Source organism: Rhizopus microsporus (genome assembly GCF_002708625.1).
Source record: "Rhizopus microsporus ATCC 52813 unplaced genomic scaffold scaffold_4, whole genome shotgun sequence".
Taxonomy (NCBI): Eukaryota; Fungi; Mucoromycota; class Mucoromycetes; order Mucorales; family Rhizopodaceae; genus Rhizopus; species Rhizopus microsporus.
The window spans coordinates 72,276-89,823 of NW_019671919.1; the positions used below are offsets into that span (position 1 = coordinate 72,276).

A 17,548-nucleotide genomic window follows, 5' to 3' on the forward strand; every position below is an offset into this window, starting at 1 on the left:
TAGAGATAGGGAGCAAACCTTTATAAGAGCCTCCCTTCATTCAAGAATTCACGGTTGTCTCACTATTTTTTTTTTACATCAAAATGACAGGTCCTCTTAGCCTTACTCAAGCTGTTGACGCAACTAAACAAGCCAGTGGTCGTAGTCCTATTGTCTTTCAAGGTGGCAGTCTCAAGGTCGGTGACACAGATGGTATCACGTTGTTTGATTTGCTGTTTACTGAAAAATACAGCAAGAAGAACCTAGATCAAATAGCCTTTGCCGAAGCAAGCAATCCCAAGAAACATATTACATATCGACAGTTTAAAGAAGACGTTTTAAAGTGTGCAGCTGGTCTTCGATATGAGTATGGTATTCAACATGGTGATGTTGTCGCTCTCTGCTCTCCTAATAGCTTGCAGTATCCTGTATTATTCTTTGCAGTCATTGCAGCAGGTAAAAGCATTTCAAAGTTTGTAATTTCTTTTTCTCTAATATATATGTGTAGGTGGTATTGTTAGCTCAATTCTTCATACGACCAATTCATCTGAAGAAGAGATATATCAAAACATTTGTAGTTCCAAACCGAGACTCATGATCATGCATCATTCCCTGATGAAAGTCGCTCTTGACTATCTTAAGATAACAGGAATGCCTGAGACAAGTATCCTGATGATTACTCCGTGTGCTTGCAATGAATCTTGTGACTATGCCCATAGGCCCATCGTAGATACTACTCTTTTTTCAAGAGGAAGATTGGATCAACCCTACCCATACACCAGACACGATCTTGTCAATACTCCCTGTTGCTTTTACTATAGTTCAGGCACGACTGGTCAAAGCAAGGTCATCATGATCACACAGAGCTCTCTTGTACACTGCTTCCTCAATACGACAGATCGAGCTATTCCTTTAAAAGCTCTAGCTATCTCTTTCGTTAGCTTTACCAGTAGCTTTGCTTATTATCTAATTGGCGGCGTCTTCTTTGGGTTTACAACATATATCGTTGAAGACTTTCAAACTTCAGCAGAGGAAATATGTAAGTTAATCGAAGGCTTGGGTATTAACTGTATGATCGTTCCTCCATACATCATTTCAATTCTAGTAAAACAACAAGATATATGCCGCAACTATGACCTTTCTTCACTGCTTCGGGTAGATGTCTGTGGTGCCTTTATTGATACAAATACTATCAATCGTGTAAGAGAAGAACTAGGAATACTCATTATGAATACATACGGCATGTCAGAATGCTTTAGTATATTTCAATCATGCGTAGAATATACGCTTGCAGGATCTACCGGCAGCTTACGTCCTGAGGTACTTGCTCGTATTGTAGATGAAGATGGTAACGATTTACCTATCGATCATGAAGTTGAATTACGTGTAAAGAGTCGTGCAATGACCCTTGGCTACTACAACAACCCAGAAGAATCAGCTGCACTATTTGACGAACAGGGTTATTTGAAAACGAGGGATATATTCAAAGTAGACAAAAGCGGGCTCTTTTACTATGTTTCTCGCATGAAGGAAATGATCAAGTCTCGGTTCACTACTTTCTTTCCTCAAGAAATTGAGCAAATCCTCATTCAGCACCCCTTAGTTATCGACTGCGCAGTTATTGGTATCTATTCCAAAGAAGAAATGGCTGAATTGCCCAATGCGTATGTTATCTTGCGTGGCGTAGACAAATACAACTTGTTGAAGGAGATTCAAGATTATGTGAACTCTCAGCTTCCTGAATATAAATGGCTCCATGGCGTCTTTGAAGTGCAGAGTCTTCCAAGAACCGGGTCCGGTAAAGTACAACGCTTCAAGCTTCAAAGAATGGCTGCAAGAAATGAAATATAGATAAAGAAATAATCTTATTGCATGATTGATTTCTCACCTTCTTCATTGCTTAATTAAATATGGAATATTCCTTATTGTAGCTTATCTTTCTGCTAAATTGCTTTAGTTTGCCAAAAAGCTCTTTAAATCATTTCCATTTATACAATTACAATTACAGCAATGCTCCCATCCCTTGGATCGTGCGTCAAAGAGCTTGTTAGATGTTCTAGTTTTATTCCTGTTTGGTTGTCAGTCTAATCTTTATCAGCTTGCTAAGGAATGGATCAGATGCTCGTGTCAATTTGGTCAAGACTGAATTAGTTATTCAAAGTCCTTCTTTTGGGAGTGTTATTCTAAATGAATGGAAGCTTTCTCTAGTTCGATTTGTGGTTGAAATACTCATTTCATCTGTAAACTCTTTTTATTCTTAGGATAGTTCTGTTTTAGTTGATACACCAATGAAAGCGCCTCTTGTTTACGTTGACCAACTACTTTCTTCAAGTGTGTCTTGTTCAAGAGTGAATGTTCGGGGAAACTTATTTCACGTAAATCGGCGAAATAAGGACACACCATAGAGTTACTTTGGGTATACGTCACGGAAAAAAATTAATTTTTTTTTTTAAATATGCTTATTCTAATTCCGATACTTCCCTGCTTTTTTCCTCTTTTAAGCTACCCCACATAACATTCACCCAGTTCTAACTTATAAATATATATAACAGCCCCCCTTTTATATATATATTTATATCCTTTGAATAATCAACCTTTAGAAAATGTATCGCCTCTCAACGCTTTCTAAAGTGTCTAGAACACTTAGACCTTCTGTTGTCCCCAAGCTTAAACAATCAGTTATCCGCACCTCTGTCGCATCTTTCCACACTACACGATCTCGCTATGCAGCACCCGAAAGCAGCGATGGTTTCTTACACGGAAGTTCTGCCAACTATATTGAGGAAATGTATGAAGCTTGGTTGAAAGACCCTTCTTCAGTCCACTTATCTTGGCAAGTCTATTTCAAGAACATGGCTAATGGCGTCGCTCCCGGTCAAGCCTACACTCCTCCTCCTACTCTTGTTCCTTCTGCTAGTGCCCGTTTGCCTGTCTTGCCCGGTGATGGCATCACTGGCGCTGGTTCCTCTGAAGTGATTGATCACATGAAGATCCAACTCTTGGTTAGAGCTTACCAAGTCCGTGGTCACCACATTGCCAATTTGGATCCCCTCGGTATTCAACATGCTGATCTTGATGCCACTACTCCTCCCGAGTTAGAATACAGCTTCTATGGTTTCAAGGATAGCGATCTTGACAGAACTTTCACTATTGGCCCTGGCATCTTGCCTGCTTTCACCCGTAATGGTAGCACTAGCCTCACTCTTCGCGAAATCATCAACCATTTGAAGAAGATTTATTGTAAGTATTCATTTTACCTCGGGAACCTCTCGTGTGTGTGTGGGAGAGAGGGGGCTTAAGGGAATTGACAGGATCTGAGTTCTAATCGTATTGTTTCATAGGTGGCTCTATTGGTGTCGAATACATCCATATCCCTGACCGTGCTCAATGTGATTGGATTCGTGAACGCATTGAAAATGCTCAACCATACAAGTACAGCGTCGAGGAAAAGCGTGTCATTTTCGACCGTTTGACTTGGTCTGACAGTTTTGAGCGTTTTGTTGCTTCCAAGTACCCCTCTGAGAAGCGTTTTGGTCTTGAAGGTGGTGAAACTTTGATCCCCGGTATGAAGGCTATGGTAAGTAAAGCTTAAAAAGAGAAAGACCTATACTGATCATGTCATAGATTGACCGTGCTGTCGATAATGGTGTGGAATCTATTGTTATTGGTATGCCCCATCGTGGTCGTTTGAACGTTTTGTCCAATGTCGTCCGCAAGCCTAATGAATCCATTTTCTGTGAATTCAGTGGTGCCATCGAACCCTCTGAAGAAGGATCCGGTGATGTCAAGTACCATCTTGGCATGAACTACGTCCGTCCTACTCCCTCTGGCAAGCGTGTCCACCTTTCTTTGGTTGCTAACCCCTCTCACTTGGAAGCTGTTGACCCTGTCGTTCTCGGTAAGACTCGCGCCCTTCAATTCTACGGAAATGATCCCAACGGAGAAAAGGCCATGGCTGTCTTGATTCACGGTGATGCTGCCTTTGCTGGTCAAGGTGTTGTTTACGAAACTATGGGTTTCCATGACCTTCCTTCCTACTCCACTGGTGGTACTATTCACGTCGTTGTCAACAACCAAATCGGTTTCACTACCGATCCCCGTTACGGCCGTTCCACTCCTTACTGTACAGATATCGCCAAGTCCATCAATGCTCCCGTCTTCCATGTAAATGGTGATGATGCCGAAGCTGTAACATATGTCATGCAATTGGCTGCTGACTGGCGTCAAACTTTCCACAGAGATGTTGTCATTGACTTGGTCTGCTACCGTAAGCACGGTCACAACGAAACCGATCAGCCCATGTTTACCCAACCTCGCATGTACGAAGCTATTGGCAAGCAAGTCCCCGTTGCTAAGAAATACGAAGAGCAATTGAAGAAGGAAGGATCTCTTACCGAAGAAGATATTCAAGCCAACAAGAAGCGTGTTTGGGACGTACTTGAAGAAAGCTATGCTCGCAGCAAGGACTACAAGCCCAAGTCAAGCGAATGGTTGTCCAGCTCATGGCCTGGATTCAAGTCACCCAAGGAATTGGCTGAAGAAATCTTACCTCACCATCCTACCGGTGTTCCTCTCGAAACCCTTCAGACTGTTGGAAAGGCCTTGACAACACTTCCTCACAACTTTAACGTTCACCGTAACTTGAAGCGTATCCTTCAAAACCGTGAAAAGGCATTGGAAGAAGGTAAAGGTATTGACTGGGCCACTGCCGAATCCTTGGCTTGGGGTACTCTTCTTACCGAAGGTAAGCATGTCCGTGTTTCCGGTCAAGATGTCGAACGTGGTACCTTCTCCCAACGTCACGCTGTTCTCCACGATCAAAAGAATGGCGCTAAGCACACTCTTTTGAACAACATCAGTCCTGAACAAGGTGTCCTTTCCATCTCCAACTCTTCCTTGTCCGAATACGGTGTTCTTGGTTTCGAATTAGGTTATTCCCTCGTCAACCCTGATTCTCTTGTTGTCTGGGAAGCCCAATTCGGTGACTTTGCCAACACAGCTCAAGTCATCATTGACCAATTCTTGGCCGCTGGTGAACAAAAGTGGCTCCAACGTTCCGGTCTGGTTTTATCTTTGCCTCACGGTTATGATGGTCAAGGTCCTGAACACTCCTCTGCCAGAATTGAACGTTACCTCCAATTGTGTGACGACTACCCCTACACTTTCCCATCTCCTGAGAAGTTGGAAAGACAACACCAAGACTGTAACATGCAGGTCGTCTATCCTTCCACTCCTGCCCAATATTTCCACGTCTTGCGTCGTCAAATCTGCCGTCAGTTCCGTAAGCCTTTGATCTTACCCTTCTCCAAGTCCTTGCTCCGTCACCCTCTCGTTAAATCTGATCTTTCTGAACTCACTGGCGAGACTCACTTCCAACTCTACTTGCCTGAAGAGCACCCTGACACACTTGTTGAACCTGAAAAGATCAGAAAGCACGTCTTGTGTACCGGTCAAGTTTACTATGCTCTCTTGAAGGCTCGTGAACAAAACAAGATCAACGATGTTGCCATTTCACGTGTTGAACAGTTGAACCCCTTCCCTTACGAACAAGTTAAGCAACATGCTGATAAGTATCCTAATGCCGAGATTGTCTGGTGTCAAGAAGAACCTTTGAACATGGGTGCATGGCAACACGTCCAACCTCGTATCGCCACTTCCTTATCTCAGACTCAACACCATGCTGGTAAGACACCTGTCTACGTTGGTCGTCCACCTTCCGCCTCTGTTGCCACTGGTAACAAGAAGCAACACGTTCAACAAGAACAAGAACTCTTGAGCAAAGCTTTGGAAAATTAAATGAAATTTGCATATTAGATCATCAACGAATTTTTTTGGAAACAATAATAAAACATAATTGTCAATAGTATTAATTCAGTTCTTTTTCTATAATGTTTCACTATGCAATACATACAACATTTTCAGTGTGAGGAACAGCAAAGAGAGTTATACAAAAGGATGATCTTTAAATGTCACTCCAGCTTTAGGATGTAGTAACCGTGTTAGAAATGTAACTGTGGTAATATGACTCACATCTACTTGTTGCTTTGAATGTCTAGTTTGTCATCCAAAGAAGAGAGAGAGAACATTAGCAATGAGCTTTAAGAAAGGTAGATCGAGACTTGGATCATGAAAAAAAAGAAAAAGAAAATACTTTTACAAATGGACAAAAGTCACTTTATTTCATCTTGCCCTGAATATACATATGTTTTGCTAGAAAGATCTAAGAAAGAGGAATATTTTACTGCAATTAAGTCTGATCAAGCTACCGTATTTTTATTCATGTGTCTTAAAGCGTTTTCTTTTTGACAGAGTATCTAAAGATATTCTAAAGAGCTTGAATGAGGATACATTGATAAACTTCCTCACTGCCCTGTTTTCGTACAATAGCATCCTCATCTTTGAACCATAACAAAAAGTGCTGAGTGGAGTTCAACCAATAGAAACTAGCTTAACCTTTGACATACTTGTTCTTGATTTTAAACCGAGATAGAGAGGGGGAAGAATGAATTGCATGAATACGGAGATTTCTTGAAGGTACCTTTATCAAGTGCGCTTACGAAAAGGGAGAATACATTTATGCATGCAATGACGCAAACTAAGAATAGATTTATTTACAACTTGCCTGAGCAGTATATAATTCGCTTTATTTTTTCTATTTTTACTTTTCTCTCTCTTTCTTTTTCCTACTCTTCAACTAATAAAAAAACACTGAAAAATAAAAAATGGTAATCAATAAAGTCTATCTCTTGTGCAACTTTTGCTGATTTTTAATAGACTAATTCTACTACTTCTACTGCCTCTATTGAAGTCAAAGACTACACCATCTCTCAAGCTGAAATTAATCATTTCAAGGAAAAATATGAATCGATCTCTGGTGGTCACGGTATCACGGTTGAAATACTGAAAGAACTTTATAGAATTGCTCAAGTAGAAATTCCCGATGAACAAGAACTTCATGCCCAGGTAATGTTTGTGTGCCTATCTCCCTCTCCCTTGACGTCGTGTATAAACTTACGACCCTATTATTAATAGATCAGAGCTGCTGACTCAAAGGGTCATGGCAAAGTTGGCTATGATGACTTTTTAAGCGTCATGAAAAAGGTAAGGGATGACAATAGGCAAAAAGAAGGGTTTATTTTTAAATCCACATTGATAGCAATATCAAGTCAATGCTGAAGAAGGCGCTTCCAAGGTATTCCAATTACTTGATACAGATAACGATGGTCTGATCGGCGGTGATGACCTGAAGCGTGGTGTTGCTCTGTTTGGTGATAATGTGTCGGCTGAAGAAATTCGAGAAATGCTCTATTCTGCAGATATTGATGGAGATGGATTGATCAGTTATGAAGAGTTTTTAAAGATTATGGTAAAACCATAAAATGACATAAAAACAAAGACTGATCTTTTTATTTGTTTTATAGACGCCCTGTAAAGTAAACGGACAAACCATTTAACATAAGTCTTTTTTGAATAAAACAAACACTTTGAGAGTTCGAATTAGTGCTATGACTTTATCTTCTTGTTGCCGACAATTTCTAAATATGCAAATTGAAACTTCCCGATATCATCTAAATTTTACGTAAATCACTTCAAAAAATATATGCATCAAGAGATAGAGAAAAAAAATAACAATGATATGCGGACGGTAAAGTGAACCTTAAATAAATGACTACCACATCCCCCTTATCGCCTTTATTTTGTCGATCTCCTTTACTTTTTTTTAACACACTAATATTTTTATTTGAACAGACTTTTATATATATATATATATCTTAAAGGACAGGACCAGCGTTACAAGTTTCAACACTAGCTTCGTCCTGGAATATCTTGAAGTTATCAACAAACATCTCTGCAACTTGACGGAGAGATTTATCAAACTCATCAGCAGAAGATTGCCAAGCCTTTCTGGGGTGAAGCAGATCGTCAGGGACACCTTCGACTTGCTTGGGAATGGCCAAGTTGAATACTTCATAGGTCTCAAATTCTCCTTGAGCCAAAGTTCCGTTGTGAATTGCGTCCAGAATAGCTCGAGTGTATTTGAGAGGACAGCGTTTTCCACCATTCTTGGCAGAGTTGCCGACCCAGCCAGTATTGATCAACCAGGCATCAGCTGCATGCTTGCTCATCTTTTCAGCCAGCATGGTCGCATATTTTTGAGGATGAAGAACCAAGAAGGGAGAACCGAAACAGGCACTAAACGTAGGTGTGGGTTCAACAATACCGTCTTCGGTACCTGCTACCTTGGTTGTATAACCAGAGATAAAGTGATACATAACTTGGCTAGGCGTCAACTTGGACACAGGAGGGAACACACCAAAGGCATCACAGGTAAGTAAGATGATATTCTTGGGATGGCCACCAATGCAAGGGATTTTTGCATTAGGGATATAGTCTAGTAAGAGTTATTGATATGCATATACAATAAGTAATAAGTAATATATTACCGATTGGATAAGCGCAACGTGTATTCTCAGTCAAGAAATCGTCAGCATAATCAACTTCACGTGTTTCCTCGTTAAGCACAACATTTTCAAGAACAGAACCAAAGCGAATGGCGTTGTAGATCTCAGGTTCCTTTTCAGGCGACAAGTCAATACACTTTGCGTAGCAGCCACCTTCGATATTGAAGATGCCTGTGTCACTCCAGCAGTGTTCATCGTCACCGATCAATCGACGTTTAGGGTCAGCACTTAAAGTTGTCTTACCGGTGCCTTTGGGTAAAACATATCGTGAGTTTAACTATGCATAAATTGATTGTTTGTGGTTTTACCTGATAAACCGAAAAAGAGAGACACGTCACCATCAGGGCCTTCGTTAGCAGAAGAATGAAGAGAAAGAACACCTGCCTTGGGCATCAGATAGTGCATCACAGTAAAGACCTATATTTATATATAAGAAAAAAGACTAGCCTGCAACTAGTTTAGTTACCCCCTTTTTCATTTCTCCGGCATATTCAGTACCGAGGATAACCATTTCATGACGCTTAAAGTTGATTGAAACAGAAGTAGTTGAGGTCATGCCCGTAGTGTATCTGTTGGCTAACATAAAGACACACAGTTAGCTATGCATATATTACACACACATACATGCGCGTAAGGTATTTGTTTGTTTGTTTATTTACCTGGAAATTCACCGGCGTTAAAAATCGTGAAATCAGGAGTGCCAAATTCCTCTAGTTCCTCCTCCGTAGGTCGAATAAGCATGTTGCGCATAAACAGGATATGGTACGCTCTGGAGGCAATCACACGAATCTTCTTACGATACTTTGGGTCCCAACCAGCAAAGCCATCAAAGACATAAAGACGAGGATGCGTGTTTAAGTAATCGATTGCTCTTTCACGGTTAATCAAAAAGACACGCTCGGTCATGCTTGTGTTGACTGGACCCCACCAGATGTCCTTTTTCGTGAGCTCCTCTTCAACAATTCTCTTATCCTTAGGGCTTCTGCCTGTCTTCTTTCCCGAGTATGAGCATAAGGCACCTGTAGAAGATATGACTGTGCCAATTTCATGAGTCAATGCTTCTTCATACAATACTGCAACAGAGGGGTTATGTTTGATTGTGACCTAATCAAGTTTTATTGTTAAACATGTTTCCCAAACTCTCACTCTATCTAACCTTATCATAGTCGATACCAGCATGGTTATGTAAGTCCTCTTCTACCTTTGTATGTTGAGAAGGAGAAGCAGGACGAGAAGAACCAGGTCTACCAGGTGAAGAGGGACGATAAGCAATTGTCATTTTTTGAATAAAAAGAAAAAGAAAAGAAAAAGAGACGTGCATCAACCAGAACTACTTATAGTCGATTCAACGCACGTGATGCATTGGGAATATAAACAAATCCTATTTAAATTATGGTTTTATAGTAATATCAACTAACCTGTATTCATAGTTGTTAGCCAAGCTCATCTTTATACTTTTTGCATAATAAAAAGTGAGTTTTTGAAAAGCATATTTGCATGATGAGGCTTAAATAAAGTCGGAGATTAAAATTGAATAAAACTATTTGAGTGGTCGTCATTTTCGCCTTTTTCTCTCTCTCTTTTTTTGTATTTACAACTTGTTGTCATGAGCCAAACAGAACAAAGTGCACTTTTACTTCAGAGACAATTAAAAGGCAAGCTATTTTTTTTCTTTTATTTTGAGAATACACATACTTTATATTGCTTGCTTTTTTTTTGTTTTTACCTTTTGATTAAACTATGTTAATGAGCAACACTTGTTAACTTCACTTGTAGATCTACAAAAGAATCCTGTCGAAGGTTTCTCTGCTGGTCTTGTAGGTGATAATATTTATGAAGTAAATGAAAAGAGATAAACATAATTCATGATATCCCTGTTCACTTGGCTTATCTTTTTTCAATTATCATAAATAGTGGGAGATTCTTATTATCGGTGCTCCAGATACATTATAGTAACACTTATTTGACAGGTTGACATTTATGCAGCTTTTACTTATTGTCTTATTTAGTGAAGGAGGTTTCTTCAAGGCTCGTCTTTCTTTCCCAACGGTAATTATTAATATCATCCCTTATTCTATTCATCCATTCATTCATTTTATTTCTCATTTCTTTTTGTAGACATATCCTATTGAACCACCTTCGATGGTATTTCTAACAAAGATGTATCACCCTAATGGTAATAAAAAAAAATTCAAGTACAAATTTGAAATTCTAAGAAAATTTCCTTTCGGTCAATAGTTTATCCTGACGGCACAGTCTGCATTTCTATACTGGTATACTTTATAATCCATACTCATTCTTATTAATAACATTATCGTGATAGCATCCACCTGGTGATGATAAATATGGTTATGAACATGCAAGTGAACGATGGTCACCTGTTCATACAGTGGAAACAATTTTATTGTCCGTCATTTCTATGCTATCAAGTCCCAATGTTGAATCACCAGCAAATATAGAAGCAGCGGTAAGTATTGTATAAAGGACGAGATGAAGGATATTTATCATTTCTATAGAAGGAGTATCGTGATGATTATTCGCAATTTAAAAAGAAAGTTCAAAGAATTGTCAGACAATCTGCTGAAGAACTATTGTAAATAGAAACCTTATAAGCAAGAGGTTCTGAGCTGTGTCATCTCTTGAATACTACACTGTTGACAGCATATATGCATTCTTTTAATTATTAGATTGTGTCGAAACAAGAGCTAGTCAATAAGCAAATAAAAACACTGTCAAGATGTCTTTTTTTAATTCATTCATTCATTCATTCATTCTATGTGTACTTTAGACACTTGTGCCAGCTTCTTGAGCAAATCTAGCCTGGGCCTTATTGACCTTTTCTCTAAAAGTAGTAATAACCTCATCAGGCTTCTCTGCCTTGAAAATACCAGTTCCAGCTACAATCACATTGGCACCCGCGTCAGCAGAAGCATCAATGGTTTCTAAAGATAATCCACCATCTACTTCAATATCCAAGTTTGGGTATTTGCGACGAAGTGTTTCGACCTAAATATTCAATAAGTTATCTCCTTTTTTTTTTACAGTGTATATGTATTTACCTTGGGCATACATTCAGCCATGAATCGTTGTCCACCAAATCCAGGCTCAACTGTCATGACAAGGATCATATCGCATTGTTCAGCAATAGGTCCAATGACTTCTTCAACAGGTGTTTTAGGTTTAATGGCCACACCAGCCTTCATACCAGCAGCATGAATTTGTTGGATTAAGCCCAAAGGATCCTTAGTTGCTTCAATATGGAAAGTATACATCTGTCCTCCAGCCTTGGCGATATCATTAACCCATTGAGCAGGATTAGAAACCATCATATGACAATCTATTAGAAGAGGAGTCAGTAAAAGAAAGAAATGCATGAATATGGTTTACCAAAATATGCTTCGGTGTGAGGACGGAGAGCAGAGATAATAGGAGCTCCCCAAGTGAGATTAGGAACAAAATGACTAATACAAGAAGAAAAAAAAGATTCGTATTAGTTCACACTTTATAAATTTTGCCCTACTCTTTCACTTTCTAATTACCCATCCATAACGTCTATTATTCATCGTCAAGAGATAAGTTAAAAAGTCTACACACACTTGCATATTCACTTACCAAGATGAAGCCATTCAGCACCATTCTTTTGCATACGTTTAGCTTCAGCAGCTAAAAAGGCAAAGTCACTGGAAAGCATGGAGGGTGAAATCTTGGCTTCAGGCATCGTTTTTATATTTTACGCGTGAATTACAACAGTAACAACAACAAAGGTTCAAGTTGTATGACTTTTTGGGTTAATTAAAAATACAGTCACAATCGAGATGAAGCAACAGCGCATACTAGTTTTATTTTCAAAGTAGTTCTTCCGTTGCTGTTCATTTCCTAGAGTGAGCCCTTAAGTTACTTGCAAATCGTAGGTTAAGAACATAAGGCTCCTTCAAGTGTCTAATCTCTTCTTCAGATAATTTGAGCGAAACAGCAACGACAGCATCCTTCAAATGCGATTTCTTACCAATATCAGCGATAGGAGATATTACAGTAGGTTTGCTAAGTAAGCAGGCAGTGCTCATCTTAAAAGGAAAAGAAAGATGAGTGATATAGTTTATAATATGGTTTAAGTTATCTGAGCCTTGGGTGCATCTTGCTGTTCAACAATCTTTTGAGCTCTTTGAGTAATTTCCTTGTCAGCATCGCTCAATGACCTAGACCAAGGTTTACTGTAGTCAACTGTCAAACGGAGAGCATCTTCGTCTAAAGGACAGGCTAATTTGCCTTTTTCCAATGGAGAATATGGGACCTTACCGATGCCTTCATAAGCAAGATAGGGTATCATTTCGCGCTCTTCTTCACGATAGACTAAATTGTACAAGTCTTGCATGGCTATAAATTTGATCCATTCGTTCTTTTCAGCTATGACATTCATCTCTACAAAGCGCCATGTGTTCATATAGCTTGTGCCCAAGTAACACACCTTGCCAGATTTTACCATACCATGTAAAGCTTCCATGGTTTCTTCCATAGGTGTTTCCTTATAATAAAATATAGGTGCAATTTCCTTTACGGTTGTTCAGTGAACTCACCTCATCAAAGTTATTAATGTAAAACAGGTCAATATAATCCAAATCCAGGCGCCTCAAGGAGTCATCAATAGCTTGGAGAATGGCCTTTCCGTTGTTTACCAATCTGGGATCACCCAAAGGCAAACCAAAAATAGTCTTCAATCAAAACAGTTATAGTGCATTCAAGATTTTCAAAGCACTTAACTTTTTTGGCCATCTCTCAATTTTTTGTGGAGTGATTACAACTTTCATGAGAACAAATCCAAGATGTCTCATCTATATTATAAGCCGGTCAACTTCAGCTTCCATGAATGACAATACAGTGACCCTTTATATTTTGAAAAGTGGAGATCTTAGGGTGAAAATAGTTCATACAACCTATGAGCCCTGACATTTTGGCTTTGTTATTGCCAGCAACCTTACTGGTATGTATGTGGTTTATTTGTACCGGACGAGAAGCAGTGGGGCTGAGTATGTGGTACATTTAGTGTACCGGATGAAAAATAAGGGGTTATTACATTTTTTGCAAACACTTGGTGCACTCAAAAATAGGCTAATACTACGGGCGCTTTCTTGGGACGCTACCTAAAGTCACTTTGCAACTTCATACTACCAAAGCCTAACCTAAGACTGTCTAGTTCATTCTCTCTGATATAAAATACGAATTTATCATAATTACACGTGATTGATCTTGGTTCTTTGTTGATAGAACTGACAACATAATGTTAAAATACATAAATAACAACATTTCTTTTTTATCTCTTTCTTCTTGAAAAGAAACAATCCAAGATGACAACATTTAAAGTCATGTTTATCTTGACGCTACACATTGAAAAGCTTTGTTGGGCGACATCATAGGTAGTGAATAGAGGCAGCGCCCGTAGAAAATCGACTATCACTCCTGTTAAAGACGATGTCAGAGTTAAAAACATACAGAATATGATTGATATACTTCGCGAGATCTCAGGAGCAGATAGAATATATGTTTCACCATGCGCCAACCCCACTTAACCGATTGCTTCTCGTGATATCAGTGCCAACAAAAATGTGATTTCGTCTTTGTACCAATGCAGCGGTGATACTCAGGGTAAGTAAGGAATGTGTAAATAATGCATTACATAACTAACGTACTCGTTGTAAAAGACATGCTTAAGTATATCCGGGTAAAAAAAGCGCCTGTGGTGATCGTATACCTCACAAGCACTGTCTACATATCGATAGCAAAAGCTCAATAACATAAACTGGCCAACCGCAAATCTATATAATAAGTGTAACTATGAGTTTTATTCTTTAAAATAAAAGAAACATAGAGCCCCATCGTACTTTCTGTCCCTTATCACTACTACAACAGCAACCACAACAGTTACAAACAACACGCCATCAGCTTCAGCCTCCTGCACTTCCAGACTGTTCACCACATCTAGCTTCGTTACCAGATCATTATCATCATCAGAAGCAGAATCATCATCAAATTGTATAATTCCATTGATAATCTTCTCTTGTCTTCGTTTTTTCTGCAGTATCTTTTGAGCACCCTTTTGGGTTTGCATGTTCATTTGGTTGTCAATCTTGCATGATAATTCTTGGTAGATGAGGTCACCCGTAAGACCATAAGTGGATCTCATGTGCTTCGTATCTGTTATATGAACAGCATATAGGTAAGAATGGTCATTGATAACTTCGCTGTATGCCAAGAAGTACCTGTGCTCATTTTCATGGATGCTATTTGCTTCTACTTTAAAAATGGAAGACTTAGCAGATCCCTCTGGGCACTCTTTTTATGTATAAAGAAGGGTTAGCAAATGTATTGGGTAATAATGTATCGCGCATGCCTTACTTCCACGTCAAAGGCTTTATTCATGAACCTACTAAGGCGTCCACCGGTATCCGAAGCGGCGTTACATATTGTTCTACAGGAAGCTAAATGAATCCTTTCAACCGGTACTATTGTTGATGACAAGACGCTGCAATTGGTTCACAATTTCATTTATGAGCACCCTGTGTATTTCATGATCCTAGATCCCAGAGGCATAATTTGGAACGACTATTTTACTGCTGCCGAAATCAATGAAATTAAAACGTACAATTTGAAGCAATTGCTAAACATCTCAGAAACACTTCAAAGGTACATGGATTCATATGATAAGAACTGGGAGACGGTTTTTTCATTGTACGAATATGCCGATAACCAGAGACATAGCCCTGTTACCGATTTCGACAAAAAATGGGTACGCAAAAGCATGATGAATGTTTCTGAGCTATTTCTCCACAACCAGAGGTCGAACCTGAATGATCACTCAGAAGGTGATCTACTGCATGGCATATGGCGTTTCATATACTGAATTTTCACAAACAACCATATCCAAGCACACGACTAGGTGAGAAGAATGGCATAGCAGTGACACTTGCCAGAAGCGAAGGTAGAAACTTGGAAGCCATAGACTAGAGACTAAGGAAAAGTATGGGTTCTAGAGGGGGTATTCTTTTTGGGCCAAACACTACATGCACCAGAAAATAGGCTAATGTTACAAACGCTTCTTCTAGGTACTATATGAAAGGATATCCAATGGAATAGTGTAAAATACGAGTTTATCATTATTACATGTGAATGATCTTGGCTTTTATTGATCAAACTGACAACATAAAATTAGAATAAATAAAGAGATTTCCTTTTTATCTCTTTCTTCTTGCAAAGAAACACAATGCAAAGTGAGAACTTTATAGAACCATGTTTAGTATGATATCATACATTGAAAAATTTTGTGGATGGCATCATAAGTAACGCCTGTAACATTAGTCTATCTTCTGGCGCATGCAGTGCTCACGTTTTTTTAGATAAAAAGTTCGGCTGGGCTGAAGAAGCAACTTTCTTTGCTCACAGCCAGTATGTTGTCCTGCACTGGTAAGAGCAGTAGTAAATACTGTATTGTTTAGCCCATTATTAACCAACAAATTCTAAGGAGATACCATCCTAAATGGTGTATTCTGACATGTCTTGCTGCACAAACAATCTTTCGCATGTTTTCCTTGTTAAAGAACAGTTGAAGAATTTAACCAATGATAATATAATGCAAATATTGAACAAATGTTCAATCGTGAAGCCAAAACACGTGAAGAAAGAAAGACACAATGCGTAAAAATATATGAAATAACTTTTACGACTAAGCAATAACTGATATTGTAATTTTATTGTAGCTATGGGCATGTACATTTTGAAAGTGAAAATGATGCCGCAAAATTTTATTTTTGTACTAATATGCAATCAACTCTCTGTTGTCAAAGTAAAGCCTTCCTACCACTATGTCACCACCGTTCTTATCGAATATGTAAGTAATTTCTATTGGTTGAAATAGTAGAGCTTATAAATTAACAACAATCTTTTGAATTATGTAGAGTTGAAAACTTGAATGATGAAGCAGCTTACCGTTGCTTCAGTGAAAACGAAGAAAAGAAATTTTTTGAGAAAAAATAAGGAAGCTTAAGAAAATCTTAACAAAAAGAAAAAACTCCATTGTATGAACAAATACTGGACCTACAATAAATCTGTGAATTTTTTTTAATAAAATGCGACAGCGAGCTCGCTATACATATAGTAAGCCTAGATAACAAGAATAAAGAAATGTTCTATAAAATCGTTGATATGCGTAACTTGAGCCAGAAGGCATCTTGCATCCTCTGGAACAGGAATACGTGTGGTTGAAAATGAAGGATCAAAACAAGCTAGACCACAATACTGAGCTCATAAATTGTTTTTGTGTAGATAGTTTACCAATTTTAAAAAAGCTATTGCCATTAAAAGATAGCAACTTGAAAGCCTTGCAATTATTATATAACATAATAATGAAATTAAAGATTCAGTTTGTCTGAAGCATTCCAATTGCGACCGTTTTGACGAATGGAAACGCCCTAAGGAGGAGACTTGAAAACCGTTACTTTAGGACCATTTTGGACTTCATTCATTTCTGAGTCACTAGAGGATGCTTCATCGGATTTTTCTGAATGCTCAGAAGAATGGTGGACCTCATCCATTTCAGCATCAGAGTAAACCTCTGCAGTAGCCGAGGCAGGAGAGGTCGATCGAGAGGTAGAGCTGAGATAATTCTGATCAACCTCTTGAGTAGATTGGCTAAAAGACTCAGCATTGGCAAATTTGGATTGTAAGTGCGAGGAATTATATACAGTTGGAGCAGTTTCCGCAGAGATCTCTGAGCGTTGGTCCTGCACTAGGATGACCTCCTGAAACTTTGGAGTAATTGTCAAACCATCCTGTTCACCGCTTGGTGTTTTTGTCGTTGTGATCTCAGATTCACTTGAAAAAGGTTGAGCAAAAAAGAAGGGGCGTACTGCAGAACGACCATTGCGACGTCGTTTAGCAGCGGATGTTCATTCAGGACAATTCGCCCGAACATGACCACGTTTACCGCTAGGAGATTTAGGACAACCAGAAACGATATGACCAGATTCATGACAATACTTACAATAAGTAGGCATATCATTTCATTAGGCCAAAATAAACAGTTTGCCTGAACGAGAGACGTCTGGGTCAACTCAGGT

General features: G+C 38.9%; 11 protein-coding genes across 11 annotated transcripts; 5 read left to right on the forward strand and 6 right to left on the reverse strand.

The window, feature by feature from the left end:
• Positions 1 to 83: 83 nt before the first annotated feature.
• RHIMIDRAFT_249406 (acetyl-CoA synthetase-like protein) lies at positions 84 to 1,830 on the forward strand (the record flags this gene model as incomplete). The annotated part of the gene is made up of 2 exons (XM_023610613.1): positions 84 to 435; positions 488 to 1,830. The coding sequence occupies 2 exons, from the start codon at positions 84 to 86 to the stop codon at positions 1,828 to 1,830; spliced, it is 1,695 nt and encodes a 564-aa protein (XP_023468145.1).
• A 752-nt stretch (positions 1,831 to 2,582) lies between these two features.
• Positions 2,583 to 5,775, forward strand: RHIMIDRAFT_249407 (2-oxoglutarate dehydrogenase, E1 component; the record flags this gene model as incomplete). The annotated part of the gene is made up of 3 exons (XM_023610614.1): positions 2,583 to 3,219; positions 3,321 to 3,556; positions 3,604 to 5,775. 3 exons carry the CDS (start codon positions 2,583 to 2,585, stop codon positions 5,773 to 5,775), a joined length of 3,045 nt encoding a protein of 1,014 aa, XP_023468146.1.
• An 873-nt stretch (positions 5,776 to 6,648) lies between these two features.
• RHIMIDRAFT_101651 (EF-hand) lies at positions 6,649 to 7,669 on the forward strand. Its single transcript, XM_023605117.1, has 5 exons — positions 6,649 to 6,704; positions 6,754 to 6,942; positions 7,012 to 7,080; positions 7,136 to 7,345; positions 7,401 to 7,669. The coding sequence occupies exons 1-5, from the start codon at positions 6,702 to 6,704 to the stop codon at positions 7,431 to 7,433; spliced, it is 504 nt and encodes a 167-aa protein (XP_023468147.1). The 5' UTR covers positions 6,649 to 6,701; the 3' UTR covers positions 7,434 to 7,669.
• An 82-nt stretch (positions 7,670 to 7,751) lies between these two features.
• Positions 7,752 to 9,720, reverse strand: RHIMIDRAFT_286948 (phosphoenolpyruvate carboxykinase; the record flags this gene model as incomplete). The annotated part of the gene is made up of 6 exons (XM_023613426.1): positions 7,752 to 8,371; positions 8,424 to 8,690; positions 8,750 to 8,858; positions 8,908 to 9,017; positions 9,101 to 9,545; positions 9,598 to 9,720. The coding sequence occupies 6 exons, from the start codon at positions 9,718 to 9,720 to the stop codon at positions 7,752 to 7,754; spliced, it is 1,674 nt and encodes a 557-aa protein (XP_023468148.1).
• Positions 9,721 to 10,186: 466 nt separating this feature from the next.
• On the forward strand, positions 10,187 to 11,038 carry RHIMIDRAFT_199465 (ubiquitin-conjugating enzyme; the record flags this gene model as incomplete). The annotated part of the gene is made up of 7 exons (XM_023606376.1): positions 10,187 to 10,279; positions 10,356 to 10,393; positions 10,451 to 10,490; positions 10,560 to 10,617; positions 10,680 to 10,714; positions 10,765 to 10,908; positions 10,958 to 11,038. Coding segments are annotated over 7 exons (489 nt in total), but the record flags the coding sequence as incomplete, so codon positions are not given.
• Positions 11,039 to 11,225: 187 nt separating this feature from the next.
• RHIMIDRAFT_235217 (putative RPE1-D-ribulose-5-phosphate 3-epimerase) lies at positions 11,226 to 12,159 on the reverse strand (the record flags this gene model as incomplete). The annotated part of the gene is made up of 5 exons (XM_023608318.1): positions 11,226 to 11,447; positions 11,501 to 11,778; positions 11,829 to 11,902; positions 11,981 to 11,993; positions 12,054 to 12,159. The coding sequence occupies 5 exons, from the start codon at positions 12,157 to 12,159 to the stop codon at positions 11,226 to 11,228; spliced, it is 693 nt and encodes a 230-aa protein (XP_023468150.1).
• A 142-nt stretch (positions 12,160 to 12,301) lies between these two features.
• Positions 12,302 to 12,733, reverse strand: RHIMIDRAFT_275146 (uncharacterized protein). Its single transcript, XM_023612526.1, has one exon. The coding sequence runs from the start codon at positions 12,503 to 12,505 to the stop codon at positions 12,311 to 12,313; it is 195 nt and encodes a 64-aa protein (XP_023468151.1). The 5' UTR covers positions 12,506 to 12,733; the 3' UTR covers positions 12,302 to 12,310.
• RHIMIDRAFT_224211 (Aldo/keto reductase) lies at positions 12,302 to 13,225 on the reverse strand. Its single transcript, XM_023607498.1, has 2 exons — positions 13,016 to 13,225; positions 12,302 to 12,963 (listed from the first exon to the last, which is right to left on the reverse strand). The coding sequence occupies exon 2, from the start codon at positions 12,952 to 12,954 to the stop codon at positions 12,550 to 12,552; it is 405 nt and encodes a 134-aa protein (XP_023468152.1). The 5' UTR covers positions 12,955 to 12,963; positions 13,016 to 13,225; the 3' UTR covers positions 12,302 to 12,549.
• Positions 13,226 to 14,277: 1,052 nt separating this feature from the next.
• RHIMIDRAFT_249412 (uncharacterized protein) lies at positions 14,278 to 14,619 on the reverse strand (the record flags this gene model as incomplete). The annotated part of the gene is made up of 1 exon (XM_023610615.1): positions 14,278 to 14,619. One exon carries the CDS (start codon positions 14,617 to 14,619, stop codon positions 14,278 to 14,280), a length of 342 nt encoding a protein of 113 aa, XP_023468768.1.
• Positions 14,620 to 15,003: 384 nt separating this feature from the next.
• On the forward strand, positions 15,004 to 15,440 carry RHIMIDRAFT_235220 (uncharacterized protein; the record flags this gene model as incomplete). Its single annotated transcript, XM_023608319.1, has 2 exons — positions 15,004 to 15,298; positions 15,373 to 15,440. The coding sequence occupies 2 exons, from the start codon at positions 15,004 to 15,006 to the stop codon at positions 15,438 to 15,440; spliced, it is 363 nt and encodes a 120-aa protein (XP_023468153.1).
• Positions 15,441 to 16,900: 1,460 nt separating this feature from the next.
• RHIMIDRAFT_303884 (uncharacterized protein) lies at positions 16,901 to 17,485 on the reverse strand (the record flags this gene model as incomplete). Its single annotated transcript, XM_023614430.1, has 3 exons — positions 16,901 to 17,303; positions 17,339 to 17,417; positions 17,473 to 17,485. The coding sequence occupies 3 exons, from the start codon at positions 17,483 to 17,485 to the stop codon at positions 16,901 to 16,903; spliced, it is 495 nt and encodes a 164-aa protein (XP_023468154.1).
• Between the last annotated feature and the right edge of the window lie 63 nt (positions 17,486 to 17,548).

What these genes read in the sequence shown, in the direction of transcription:
- RHIMIDRAFT_275146 (XM_023612526.1), bottom strand. Translation starts at nt 12,505, where the DNA reads ATGAGCACTGCCTGCTTACTTAGCAAACCTACTGTAATATCTCCTATC.
- RHIMIDRAFT_224211 (XM_023607498.1), bottom strand. Translation starts at nt 12,954, where the DNA reads ATGGAAGAAACCATGGAAGCTTTACATGGTATGGTAAAATCTGGCAAG.
- RHIMIDRAFT_101651 (XM_023605117.1), top strand. An exon ending in TTTTAAGCGTCATGAAAAAG is followed by an intron (nt 7,081 to 7,135) that starts GTAAGGGATGAC and finishes CCACATTGATAG; the next exon opens with CAATATCAAGTCAATGCTGA. An exon ending in AAGAGTTTTTAAAGATTATG is followed by an intron (nt 7,346 to 7,400) that starts GTAAAACCATAA and finishes TTTGTTTTATAG; the next exon opens with ACGCCCTGTAAAGTAAACGG.